The 15,057-nt window shown below is 35.7% G+C and overlaps 1 protein-coding gene across 1 annotated transcript in view; it reads left to right on the forward strand.

Moving 5' to 3' along the window:
* The window catches only part of LOC145279797 (neurensin-1-like), a 72,110-nt gene extending 57,471 nt beyond the window's left edge, over window positions 1–14,639 (forward strand). Inside the window, exon 4 of the mRNA XM_080131130.1 lies at window positions 14,113–14,639. Within this exon, the coding sequence (XP_079987256.1) occupies window positions 14,113–14,619 (507 nt within the window). The 3' untranslated portion in view covers window positions 14,620–14,639. The remainder of the gene's footprint in view (window positions 1–14,112) is intronic.
* Window positions 14,640–15,057: the final 418 nt, after the last annotated feature.

Raw genomic sequence — 15,057 nt, forward strand, 5'->3', positions numbered from 1 at the left:
TCTAACGTCACTTTCCCTGCTACTGTAATGTGGGGTAAGCGCACGTACATTTTATACGCTTTCTCTTTCCATGAACTGGATTGACTTTCTCACTCTATCTCCCCTTTGGCTTTGGTCCATCAAAACAGACATGTGTGCAACTCTCTACTTTCTACAGGCCGGCTTGCCACTTCGCGTTTCTCTATTGCATTCCCTTCCCTTTCCTTTCCACGCGCGTCGTCGTCAACGGCCGAATGAACACGTGTACACCCAAGTTATTCATTTTTCAACAGGAAATAAACGACATGTTTATTTTATTCCAGCATCTGAGTTTTTTGTTTCTTTCATTCAATTCATTTCATTATTTTTTTTCTTGTAGCGAGTTAGGGTATTTATATCCTGGTCCGCAACAGACCAAACCAAAGAAGTTTTCTATTCTGTACACATCTCCATATACTGTTCGGATTTAATCTTCCTTTGAGGTCATCAGCTCTCAGTCTGGTTTTCTTTTTATCTAAGTGGTTATATGTTGTCATCATGTCATGATTACTCGTATTTATCCCAATCAAGGCATATTGCCACTTGGACATAAGAGACTACTATGCCATGTATTCGGGAGCATTATGATTATGTACGTTGTTGAGCAGTACATTTACATTACATTTAAACTTCTGCATTTTAGTACAGTCAGGGAAGCAGGAAACAGAGAGATAAATTCCAGTGTCTAGCAGTTCAAGGGAAGAAACTATTTGAGCAGAAGACTTTCTGGCATCTGATGATCTCAAGGAGAGGGGATTTTGCTGCTCGTTGGGTTAGTCAGGGGTATTTACATCAAGGAGACACAAGTGCTACGAGTTTATCAGAGCACATTTCATTGAATATTTTTTTATAAGGAGTCCCCGCTTATCAAGGCCCAGAGGCCACTCGAGGATAAGGGTTAATGAGTGTACAGTGGTCAAAGGGAACATGCTGTAGTAATCATTAGTAGTGGAAATTTGGTAAATTGGATTACTTAAGGGGATGGCTCATCAAGAATTTGTTCACGTTGGACTTGAAGACAATCATATTGTAGTCAGTTGGAAAACAGGGAAACGGAAGAGAATTCCACAGGCATGCACTTCTAAGAAAGAAGCTTTGTTCATGAATCTACCTTTAGGTTTAGGTACAGATAAAGAGTGGGGGAAATTATTGATAGTGATTTCAGATAGACGAGTGTTTTTGTGAAAGTCATGCCAGGGGGATCATAGATTGGAGCTCAGGTGAGCACATGCCATGAAAATAACGATAAAGCAGAGACAGGCTCACAATGTCTCTTCCGTGGGAAAGAGGTTGCAGGGAAGCGAAAAGGACATCCTTCACTAGGCTATGAAGTCTATTTTGGACTCCGTCAAGGCAGGATAAGTTCTTTCTAGCAGCTTATCCTGCCCAGAAGTGGCAACAGTACTCCATCCTTGTATGTACTTGGCTCTTATACAAGTAGAAAATTGCATCAGCAATGAGATGTCTACTGGAGCGGTAGAACGATCCTACCATTTTTCCAACAGCGTTGGCAACGGATTTGATGTATACGTTCCATCTCAGATCAGGAGTAAAGCTCAGACCTAGAAGCTTGCCTCCCTAGTACAAGAGCCATTCCTTTCAGTTGATGTCAGAAAGATAGAAGCTTGGTTTTGGATGCATTAAAATTAACCATTTCTTTCCCCATTGCACCATGTGATCAAGCCCAGAGGAGAGAGAATCAGAGAGAACTTGATCGTTTTGTTATGTATTGGGTGGTATTTTAAAGAAGTACCAAATTGTATTGTTGTTGTTGTTCGTTTTAGGAGACTCTTAGTGAGAGATTAGAGTCTTGTGAGTGTTCATACGTTGAGTGTTCATATGTTTTAAGATGTTCATGTTGTAAGAGATAGCATATTGTAGACATAAACAGGTATATATAAAGAGAGAGACAGTTCTGTATGAACGGGAGTGTTTCTATAAATATTGATACATATATTTCTTACCTATTTTTGAGATGATGATTTTCACAAAGTTTTTATAATATAAATGGACAATACCTTTTCTGTTGAATAACAACACGGAGACGCAGATACAAAAACACATTTTGACGTCCTTTATTTCATCTTCGACCGGTCGGACATGATTTTATCTCAGGGATTCAAAGTTGTTACATGGTTATTTCTAAAACCCTCTAGAGCGTGCCTTGATTCTAACAGAGAATCAGTCTGAACCTCTCTGCTTCTCTCCAACTCTTCTCCGAGACTGCATCTAAAACTCTACCTATATTGAGAACTCATCACATCATTGCATGATTAAACCTGTGCTCATAAAGCATGTTGGATGACATGCGTCACGTTGCCAAACTTGACATGACCCCGAGTTCAGTAACCTATTTTTCAAATAGTATGTTTACAATTTCAATTGACGATTAAATTCCTTATTTTAATTTCCATTTTTATAACAGAACAAATTTCATCATTACATTCCTTTCCCAATAAACAGATATGTAAGCTAAACAATTGCAATTCCACATTCCTTATTTCAATAACATTCTGTATTTATTTTAACTTATGATTAGAATTTTCAATTCCAAGTCTAGCTTCGCAAGTTTGAATCCTTGACTATCCTGTTTCATATTTACATTTAACTAATTCCCTATTTTTTTACTTACATGAAAAAGGGACAGGCCTTTATCATGTAACAGTTTATGGCCTTTAAAATGTTACCATAGATGGTAGTGTCGTCAGCATAAATTTCTACAAATGATATTATGATGTGATTACTTGTAAATCAAGCACAGGGATGCAACATTTTGGGACAGTTAGGAGCTTAGTTGATAGTACAAGACCTATTAGATTGAAGACTTTTTTTTGGGGGGGGGGGGATCCTGTCTAAGTGAGATAGACTAGTAGTAGATACACCATCCCAGATGTGGCAACAATATTCCTTGCATGAGCGAATGGTGGCTTTGTAGAGATATAGGATACTGTTAGATATGAGTAGTTTTCTAGCACAGTAGAGGGAGACCACCTTATTTGCAGTAATATTCTAGCGCCTATTTTACTTGCTGACATGTGTTTAGAAATGAATTTCCAAATTAATTGTTTCTAGACAGGTTTTTATTTATATGCCTTTCTCTCAAGTCCATTTTCATGACTTCCTCCTATATTATCCTCGGCCTTCCTTTGCCAATTGCTCTATTAACCCAAGAATTCTCATCCATTCTTTTAACATGATCAAACCAAAAACAACAACAACAAAAAATCCTGGTCTGTACACATCGCTCTATACTGTATTTAATCTTCTTTTGAGATCAGATGTAGGTATGTCTAAGACCCTTTTTTTTTTGACATCAGATCTAAATATGTCTAAGACACTTTTACACCGGGCAATACCATACAGCCATGCTAGTATAAAAATAATGAGAATCGAAAGTGTTCATTAAAGATGGGAATTTTTTCTATAAGGAAAAATTGGGTACACATGTTCGTTTCGGCTGTTGTCGTGTGCATTTATGAAGGCATGTTTGTGTGTGTATTAGCACACTGGTTGCATAGTCTATGACATCATTTGTCGTGCTGTCCCCTGGTCCTAGGGTTAATGGGATGCTGCCGAAATTGACCACTGTCTTGTCTCATAATGATGAATTGTTGAGTAGAATGTCTGGTTATAGTCAAGATTGCCTGCTCTTTTTGATTTTCAGTTTCTGCTCTGTACATGGGATCACGGTGACAAGCAAGATATGATCCCTTCTGATTAAGGATTATCTTTCTTTCAGATAATGTAAAAGTACTCCCACTCTTTGTCTGCTTAACCATGCCTGATTATCTAGTAAAATAATTTACAGAGATTGCTTCTGGATTGGTTATAGTGAATCTCTTTCTTATCGTTATCACTATTCATAGTGTCGGGAAGAGTCCATATAATGACACAGTAGAGCAGCTCAGCATAATAGTAAGAAATATTAAAAATTCCTGTTATAGTCAAGATTGCCTGCTGTTTTTTACTTCTAGCTTCTATTTTGCAGACTGGATGACTGTCTTCCTCTCAGATGATGTGAAAGACCCCCTTCCTTTCCTCATGTTAAGAATGGCTTACTTGTCTGCATGACTATGCCTAATTATCCAACCAAATGGACAGCAGAAACCGGAATTCAAAAAGGGGTAGACAATCTTGACTATCGTCAAATGTCGTTTCTCTGCTGATGAAGACTTATTGTGCTGCATTGTTTACCCTGGATGGTTCTGGAGGTCGATGCTGTCAGAAAAATTGGCAGCAACCAAAATGAGGAAAATACTTCATTCAAGTATTAAATCACGTCAACTCGGCTACTCTTTTAGAATAAATAAATATGCCTTATCAGCGAAAGAATTCAGTTGCACATGAATAGGATTCATAAAGATTTTCAATGTAAAATTTTCAAGGACTTTTCAAAATTTTTCGAGCGCTTTTCAAAATCTTTTCCAGACAAAATTGAAGTTTTCAAGACAAAACCAAAAAACTAACAGTATTTTGATTCATATTTAAAAAATATTTTAATAGTATTTATTTCAATTTTTAATTTCACTTTGACTACATCCATAAAGTGTATACAGAGTGGCCCATTTAAAAGTAGCCCAGAAAATGTAGTAGAGAGGAGGAACATTCTTTTATTGTTTAAATTACTTGTAGTGTTATAAAAGATGCTGGAAGTGCTCTCCGTTGACATCTATGCATTTCTGGGTACGTTTAACAATGCTTGCAGATACTGCCTGTAGATCTTCTCTGGTGATTCTCCTGATAGCATTGGTAATGTTCTCCTTTAGTTGGTTTAGATTGTGAGGATTATTTGCATAAACTTTTTGTGTTTAAAGTCTCCCAAAGATAAAAATCACATGACATTTTCGGGGAACATGGCGACCATAACCCTGGACCATTATATAAATAATATCAGGTAGTTTCGTGATAAAAGGGTGCAACTTTTGTATCGATAATACCAGAAATAATATGATTCAATTTCAGGAGAATGTATTTATTTCAATTTTATTTTTTAATATTCCTACACAAATTTTTTACTGGACATAAAGAATATGATTTTCAAGGCCTTTTCAAGACATTTTCCATATTTTCAAGGCCTTTTCAAGGTAATTATAGAAGTAAGGTTTTTTCCAGGTAATTATAGAAGTCAGATCTTTTCAAAATTCAAGGCCTTTTCAAACCTGTGTGAACCCTGATGAATATATGAACTGAACTTCATATGTCACATCCCTTTGTCTTTGGACGAGTGCGCAGAGTTAGCTTGGGGTTTTGTTAATTCTAGTCAAAACTTCAGGTGAAGTGTTATAGTGGCAATTCTAGAAATTTTTATTTAAATCTTTTTCACTATCTGTTATGAAATAAACTGATCCATCAATTTTAGGAATGAATATCCAGAGACAATGAATGCAGTTACATCTAACACGTTGTGGTAGCGATTTGTGCCATTAATTTGGTGCCAAATTGCACTGGCGATAGCTTGCCAGTTGAGATTCTGGATCTTTTCGGTAGCCTTTTATCTGGCGGGCTGAGGCATTCATTCTGGGAAATCCGAGGAGGTCCATCTTCTCAGGCCTTGCTTCCTCTCTTTGAGCTGCAGTATGTTTATTGCTTACGACCTGAGGGAATGTTAACAGGGCTGTCCAGTCAATTTTTAAAATATCAGAGTGCTCCTCCTTTAGGGGTACTGGCTTGACTTTCCCCACCTTCTGACCTTGTGCCACATCTTGCTGTGGTGGGAAAGAAGTAAATAAAGTGATTTGTGGCAGTTATGGCCCCCAGAATCATAACGTGTATTTCTGTAACATACTTTTACTAATACACTTCTGTTAACTATACCACTATGTTTGTCTTGATCAACACTGGTAACGAGGGATTCATTACTTACATTGCCACAACACTGGTGTTGAGGGATTTGAGATTTACTTTGCCCAAACACCATTGTGTGGATTCTTATGGAAAATAAAAAGGAAGCCTTTCAGTTATAAATTGCAACTTATTATACTGAGATAAAAAATCCAGTAGGGCAATCTGATGCTGTCCAGGCCCGGCCCCGACTTGCTCTTGTGCTCTCTCTCTCTCTCTCTCTCTCTCTCTCTCTCTCTCTCTCTCTCTCTCTCTCTCTGCTGCTCCTAGGTGTGTTGCTATGTAACTCCGCCTAGCATGCATATCTCACAATTATTTATCCGTCCATTCATTCATTTGTGACTCACTGGGCAGACCTCATCTCTTCTGTGGTAATGTTAGATGTATGTGTAACAATTGTTTTTCTTTCCTTTTTATTATTTAAAGAAAAAAACTTAAACTTCTTGTTCTGTCTATTGTCATTTAAATTCACTTGACAACCTTTTTTTTTTCATGCAACTACACATTCTTCAGAATTGTCCTCTGACCTTCTGACTTCAGCTCTTTCCAAAACAAGTACAAACTAGTTTAAGCTATGAGAACAGAATTTTTATTTCCCTTCTGAGATTTTGATAAAATACAGTTAATGGGTATCTGTGATTTTAGAAGCATTGAATTTCATTTTTATTCTTTCAGCCTTCTCCATTGAGAGCCCCAGCCATCTTACTACAAATGTACATATGTTCATTTTGGTTGGTTCCATATGTGTTTATATGCGTGTAAATAAGACAAACATATGAAGATGCGTGTATATATTACCGTACATTTATTTTGTTAATGAGTGTGTATGTGTGTTCATTTTGGCTGGCACCACGTGTGTAAATAGCATGCCTCTGTTTTGTTAGTGATAAAGAGTGTGTACTAACTTGAGTGCAAGTGTGTTTGATTGACAGTGTGTCTATGCCCACTCTATTATTAGGAAACAATGAAAGTCTGTCGAAGTTCTTTGGCCAAAGGCTGGAATTAGCTTTTTAAGAACATACCCGTGTGCATAAGGTATGGATGAAAATATCAGGACAAAAAGAGTGACAAACACTGTGTTTTATGGTTAGTGTATGCAGATTTTCAGCGCTGAATATTTTTGCTTCTCTGATTGGCTGAAAGGAACTACTGATTGGAGGTTTACAGTATTCAATGTTTCTGCCTCTTTGAACAATAACTCTGTTGGTTAGTAGTGGCAGAAGTTTTCGGAACTTAACTATTTTACTATTTATGTAAGACAAATTAAGGCATGACAAATGACTCCTGCTGACTCTCTATTTGTGTGATATTTAGGTACACTAAATTAAGGCAAACTAAATGAGGGCAGCCTAAAGTAAGGCACACTAAATTAAGGTACATTAAATTAGGGCACAACAAAAGCTTCCTACCTTTTTTTTTCCTAAAAATCTTTGTAAAAATTAAACAATTTTTTTTCAGACTTAGGGGAATTATTAAACAAAAATATGAGTCAAAATAAAAAAAAAAAAACATGTTCCCTTCAGTTAAAAAAAAAAATTTTTTTCACATTTTTTGAATTATTATTTTTTTTTTTTTACAATAAGTATCTTTTTTTCTTTTCTTTTCTTTTTTTTTTTTTTTTTTTTTAAATATTTACCAAAATAATAACAATGAAAAGTAAATATAACAACAAATTATATAATTCCCCCAAATCTCAGGCCATCGGTATGTAAAAAAAAAAAAAAAAAAAAATTGTCTATTTTTTACAAAGATTTTTAGCAGAAAAACGGCATGCCAGTCCATCTAAATTAAAATTTGTTGCCTCTTGTTTTTTATATAAAAATTCCAAGTTGCTCGAATGACGTACCTAAATACCACACAAATAGAGAACCAACTGAACCATTTATCGTGCCTTAATTTGCCGAACGTTAATAGTGAAAACACTCTAACTCTTGTTATAACCTCAGCATTAGCTCTTTTTTTTTTTTTTTTTTTTTTTTACTTTGGAGTCACCACTTATCAAGGCCCGAAAGTCACTCGATGATAAGGATTAATGAATGTAAGTTAGTAGTGTAGTAATCGTTAATGGTGTAGATTGGGTAGAATATTATTATGTATGGGGATGGTTATACAGCATGAACTTTTTTACATTGGATTTGAAGGCTACCATGTGGTATTCAACCGGGAAGCAGGCCAGCGGAACAGTGTTCAACAGGCATGAAGTTCTGGGGAAAGAAACTTTATTCATGGAATCTGCGTTTAGAGTTAGGCACAGTTAGAGAGTGGAGGAAATCGTAGCTCGTTAAGTGTTTTCCGTGAAAGTTTGGCAAGGGGGAACCATAGATTGGAGTTCAGTCGAGCACCTGCGTTTAATGATATCTGCCATGCAAATATATTTTTTCCACATTTGAGTTCTCATCCGCCACTGTCTGACATTTTTTTGTATACAAACCGATTATCTTCTTTTGACCTAAGTGTAATAAAAAGACAAAATCCCAAACAAATCCCTCTCTCTTCTTCTCTCTCCTCTCTCTGTATACCTTTCTCTTTCTTTCTCGCTCTCCTTCTAGCTGAACTAGTATTAATTAAATCATAAAAGATAACAAAATAAACAACGTATAACTTGTTTAAAATTTTTGGGAAAAAGATTATTAATTTAAATTATCTTAACATTCTGAGCTTGTTTCTATTTCAAAAAAGCCCGTTTCACCCCCACCTCTCTCTCTCTCTCTCTCTCTCTCTCTCTCTCTCTCTCTCTCTCTCTCTGTTATTTTGGTATTATATAAAGGTCGCGGCCATTGAAGAACATGAGAAAAAATCTTCTTAGGTATTAAAAATAGTTTTCTTTTTTTTTTTTTTTTGTTATATATTACTAAATGAGGAATCATTTCCATTAAAATCCAGTTATTATTATGCATGTATAATCGACAAAAATGTCAATATTATGTGAATGAGCAAAATCACATGACATCAGGTCAAATTCGCTCACCATCTTGTTTTGATTTAGTTTATTTACAATACGTTGACACTTTTCAAGTGTGTTGTTTTTTTTTTCAATTTTAGATGCTTAATAGCAACTGGATTTTTAATGAAAATGATTCTTCATTTCGTAATATATAACAAGAAACAACAAAAAAAACTATTTTTAATGCCTAAACAGATTTTTTCTTGCGTTCTTCCATAACCGTGACTTTTATACATTACTGCTATTTTCATTTCCTCCCACCATCTAAAATATTCATATACAAATAAAGTGTGCACGGTGACATGGAAGCAAGCAAAGATAACAATATCCTAAAAATCTTAACAGATCTAAAATCGGAATTAAATTGCTCTGCTATGCAATTTTTGGTGCTAATTTTCATTGACACTCAAGTGGAATATGGCAGTTCCAAATAAAATAACAGAAAAACTTGTGAATTTTTTATTTTACATAGGAGTCACCACTTATCAAGGCACAGAAGCCACTCAAGGATAAGGGTTAATGAGTATACAGTAGTCACTGGGACAATATTGTAATAATCGTTAGTAGTGGAAATTTGGTAAATTGGATTACTTAAGGGGACGGCTGATCAAGAACTTGTTTATGTTGGACTTGAAGACGATCAAATTGTAGTCAGCTGGAAAGCAGGCAAACGGAAGAGAGAATGTATTTATTAATGCAAATCATTAGTGCATACCAAAAATTATGGAAAATAAGCGTGGTTTTGGTTTTTGTGGTTAGAATCGTCATGCTTTATTATCGTATGTATACTATTTGCAGTCCTAACACACAACTCTGAAAAAATACTCTCTTTCTCTGAAAACGAGCTTTTTTTATTTTTAATCCAAGCTGGCACCATCTTATTTGCATATGAGAAACAAGATTTTGTGTTACTTCGCAAGACTTGCCAGCATATAAACAGGTGTGGTTGCCATTCTTGCTTTTCTTTTTTTTTTTTTCTTTTTTTTTTTTTTGCTCTTAACCTTAGACACTACACAAACTCGTCCAGAAATTTGAGGTAAGTCTCTTCCACACTTTTAATACTTGCTATAGTAGTATCGTATGAGTTACAGCTATTTTGTAGCCAGTCTGAGAAATTGTCTTCAGATAGATGGGCTGTCGCACAGTCTCTTTGGACAGTGTAGGATCAGGTGGTCTGTATCCTGGGAGGGGGGGGGGCTTCCTTGCACTTTGAGCAGATTTGGGGGGGGGGGTCTATTTGTCTCCACCTGTTTGTTTGCTGTAATCCTGCAGTGTCTTATTCTGATCCAGTTTGCAGCTGCCCACTGCTTCCTATTATGTGTAGCAAAACCTGGGAGGTGCAAAGTTGGGTCTTTAATGATGTCCCCTCCTTTAGGAATATTGTTTCTCCATTTCTCCTTTCATGTCTCAACTGGATCGAAATTTTGATTCTTGAGTTGTAGAAGGGCTTTTGAGACATGAATCTGGAGGTATCTGGGGCATCTTTTAAAATTTGTTAGATTGGTAAGTTCTTGGTGTCTTCCTCTACGTTTTGAATCCATTTTTGAGTTGCCTTTTTTCCTCCTTATGTTCAATCGATTGCTAACAACGCATTAAGTTGTCAGAAACTATGTTTTTTGTACCCATCCTTCCACTATGATATACAGTTCATTATAGCAATAAATTACCAGGCAAAAACTCATTGCCCAAGGAAATAGCTACACTAAAATAGAGAAGGTCAGAAAAATCCGACAGATCAGATACAGAAATATGTGGTAAAATATCTATAAAGGAATTACAAGTGACGACCTTAATATAAATTCTCTCACAGACACCCCCAGTTTAAATAGAAACAACAAAACATGGACTCATGGGAATGAGTATTCCCTAACAACAAAGGATAATCAAGGCAGTAAAACACAATGACAAACAAAAATGTCTCCTCCAATCATAGCGCAGACCTTAGCTCCATACTACATCTGCTCCCCCCACCCATATATAAGGGCTGTGTCATCAGCTATCACTAGCAATTTGTTGGTGAAGGTCGTCCAACTTCTCGCATGGATTTCTCTTTCTCTCTTTCCTAGTAACAGCAGCAGCTAATACGAACGTCTCTTCCCTTTCTTTCTCTGACAGTGGTGTCAACAATAACACAAAAGCCTTCACCCTCTCTTTCTCATAGCAGCAGAAGCCGTTCGCTCAATGCCGGCAACAAATATCCCAACTATAGGACTTCGCTATTTTCCTTCTCAGAACTTTTTTTTATCAACAAGAGACAATTCTGATTAATTCCAATCTAAACTTCTCAGAATTTTCTTATCAACAAGAAGGTTTTTCATTTCATTACGTTTCATCAATAAATATTTTTTATTTAATATTCTGTCTGTCTTGCTACCATACGGTATTTTTGTTATTGTGACGGTTGTTATTGGGTATTGGGATACAATACCTTATTACACACAATATAACAATTGGTGTCATTCGTGTTCACAACAACTGGTATCGAAAGTCACAATAGAACACTATTGGTTTCACTTGAAATTCAATATTTCATTTTTTAAATTTCACTATCATAACTAAGAAGAATCGTTGTCTCTTTCAAACAGAATAAGGGAAATAACTCATTGGAGCATTTTAAAACGTTATATCATTTGCTTTTGTATAAATGCCTTTTCAATTAAATAATTTCTCCATGATTTAAGGAGACGTGCAAAAATATTTATGCTTATGAATAAAAAAATCTCTTTTTTTTTTTTTTAATAATTTCATTAGTTTTTGTTTGTTTGTTTGTTTGTTTTTATAATATATTCTATACAACTGGAAGTTTTTGCAATCTTTTTTTATTAAATACAAGTAACTTTCCAGTTGGTAAATAATGTCTTCAAGAAGACTGTTTTTCTTTATAGAATCTTGAACCCAACCCTCTACTGTAAACTGAAGGAGTGGTACACTGATCGCATTCCATTCTCTAGTTATTAAATCATTTTGCTGCCTTTGCTCAGGACTGAACTTACAACCACCAGATGAATTGTGCACTTAATTGTACACTGAATTGTACTTTTATTTGCCTCCTCATGAGAACAGTTAAACACAAGGTTGTTTTTTTTTTTGTTTTTTTTTTCCAGTGTGAAGAAAATCCAACCGTCCAAAATGGGGAATTTCTGGATTTGGGACGAAAATTAAAATTGCCTCAGTCTAGAAAGATTTAACCTTCACTGATCAAGAAAAGAGAAGATGAAGTCTCGTATCAGTAATGTGTAGTCATAAACTGCTTTTGGATGGATTGACTTTTTCTCTATTACCACCGTTATCACTATTCATAGTCATAGGAAGAGTCCATGGAGTCACACAATAGGGTAGATCAGCATACCCCCCCCCACTTCTAGCTTTGCTCCATCTCTAATCAATATTTTTCTTTGAATATTTATTGCAATTAAGTCTAATCTTTTATTTTCTTGTGAATCTTGTATGTTCTTTTTTTTTATTATTCTGTTTCATCATAAACAAGGCATATTGCCAGTTGGACTTAATCAGCTACTATTTGGAATCGTGTTAACAGTGGATTGTAGGGGGGTTGAGTAGCGAAATGACTGTTCACATTACATCTAAATTTCTGCTTGTCAGAAAAGCAGGAAACATGTACGGAATTCCAAAGTTTAGCAGTTTGAGGGAAGAAACTATTCTGACATCTAGAGACCTCAACAGTGAAGAGGTGAGATTTTGCTGCTTGTCGAGTTAGTCAGGAGTATGTACATCAAGGGATGGCGCAAGTGGCATGAGTTCATCCGAGCACATCCGATTAAAGTACTTATAAAACAGGCACAGGAATGCAACCTTGCACCGATGGGACAGAGGTTCGAGCTTGGCCGATAGTGCGGAACCTATTAGATTTGAGACTCTTTTTTGGACCCTGAAGCCGATTGTGGCATAGATATTATATCCGACTAAAGTTCGAATTTTCGTCGCCTTGTGATACTTTTTTTTCATCGTTGCCTCACTACCTTTGCTCAGGATTGAACTTTGAACTTCAAAATAACCTACATGCTTTAACCAATATGCACATCATCCCGGCCATGTGTTCCAGAAACAACAGCCAAGATGAAGAAACTAGTGTGAAAATTTTAAGTGTCATGGCCTTAAAGAACTAAAAAGAAATAAGACAACAAGGAGGTAGAGTTAACAAATATATGTATTTACAGAAAGCACAGAAGTAATGGATTGCCAGAGATTGCTTTTGGTTTGGTTATAGTGACCCTTTCTCTATTACAACCATTATCACTATTCATAATGTCAAAAAGAGTGCATGTAGTGACGCAATAGGGTAGATCACAGAACCCCTCCCTATCCTTTTAGTCTTGTTCCACCTGGAATCGGTATTTTTTCTTTTTGAGGTTCTCTTTTCTTTTTTTTTTTTTTTCTTTTAACAAGATCCAGAAAAGGCATGAAGCCATTTAATGTAAGAAACTAAAAAAAAAAAAAAATGCTACGTCAAAGTCAAAAATTAGTCAACAAGTGTGAGGTAGATAGATTCTGATCCAGAAAACAGCAACCCTTCCTCCTTTGTCAGAAACGTCGCTCATGTAATGTGAAGACTAAAAGGACAAAACAAGAAAAGTGAGAGTTACGAGTTTTTTTAATCTTCTATTTTCTGAAGCCTATTTTGGCATGGGTGATGTTGTACCTGACATAAGTCTGATTCCACACTACCAGTGTTGTGGCCTTAAAAGGTAAAAAAAGATATAAAATAAAATAAATATTAGGTTGATGCAAAAATAATGTTTTTTATATGTAAATTGAACGACAAAAAACGACATTATTTTTGCACCAACCTAATAAATAAGAGCACAAGGAGGTTGTTAACAAGAGTATGTATTTACAGAAAGTACAAAAGTAATGTATTGCCAGAAATTGTTTCTGGATTAGTTATAGTGATTTTCTTTATTTGTTACCACTGTTTATAGTGTCAGGAAGAGTCCATATAGTCATGCAGAAGGGTCGATCAGCATAACAACAAGAAATATAGAAAATTCCAATTATAATCAAGATTGCCTGCTCCTTTTGATTTTTAGCTTCTATTCTGCAAACGGGATAACTATTTTCCTCTCAGATAATCGCCCCCCCCCCCCGCTTTCCCATGTTAAAAATGGCTTTGTTGTCTGCTTGACCATATCTAATTATTCAGCCAAATAGACATCAGAAACCGGAAGTCAAAAGGAGAAGACAATTTTGACTATAACCAAAATTCTTTATTCCCCCCCCCACCTCTACCAAAAAAAAAAAAAAAGAAAAGAAAAGTGGATGAAAGTTTTAAAATTTCTTTTTCATTTCAGGACGATTCCTTACAATATTTGTTGGATCCGAAAAACCGACCGCAAAGATGTGCGCCGATTTGGTGGAAGATATTTCTTTGGTTAGGCGCCAACTTGCTTTTCTTTGGAGTCGTCGGAATTCTCATCGGTTACTTGGTTCCACAGCGGACAGTTATCATCGACATCAATGACAACACGAAGATCGCCATGGTAGACAGGGACGCCGAGCGTTACAACAAAATGCTGGACATTAGTAAAGTTATTGGACTTATCGTTTTCTGCGCGGGGGCTGCCATTTTTTCTTTAGCCTTGCTCTTCCCGAGTTTCTTCACGAGTTATTGCGAGGACGACATTTGCGATGGGATGGACGAGTCTTTCCGTATTAATATCAGTGAAATGGAGAAACCACCTCTCAGTCCGATGGAGATGAAAATACCGCTGACGGCTGAGACAAAGAATATTCAACCAAACATCCCGCAACCAAAAAGTATTTGGTTCTCCGATGATTTGATTATAATGAACGATTAAAAAAAAAAGAAAAAAAAAAAGAAATGAATGATTTAACAAAAAGCGCAGAATTTTTTTATTTTATTTTTTATTTATTTTTAAAAGAAACCTGGACATACTTTGCAAAGTGGGAATATTATTATCGGGAGGGTAGCAATAATTTTTTAAAAATCCCCCAAAAAATCCACATATTCAAAAAAAAAAATATATATATGACTAGTTTATTCTTATCTTAAGCCAATTCTTTGCCAAAATACTTAATTGGCTGTTGCAACAAGGAAAACAACAAGTATTTAAATTAATTAAATTAAAAAAAAAATCAGTATTCAATATAAGGTAAAAATGAAGATATCCACTTTATCATGGAAATCGGAAATTGCGAATCATCGTCAATCCAAAAGCAATCCCTTATTATTTTAGGCCGATTAGCTTTTGGTGGAATTTATCTGGTGCCATCGA

The sequence above is a fragment of the Euprymna scolopes genome, chromosome 7 (genome assembly GCF_053919585.1).
Source record: "Euprymna scolopes isolate OS-2025 chromosome 7, ASM5391958v1, whole genome shotgun sequence".
Lineage (NCBI taxonomy): Eukaryota > Metazoa > Mollusca > Cephalopoda > Sepiida > Sepiolidae > Euprymna > Euprymna scolopes.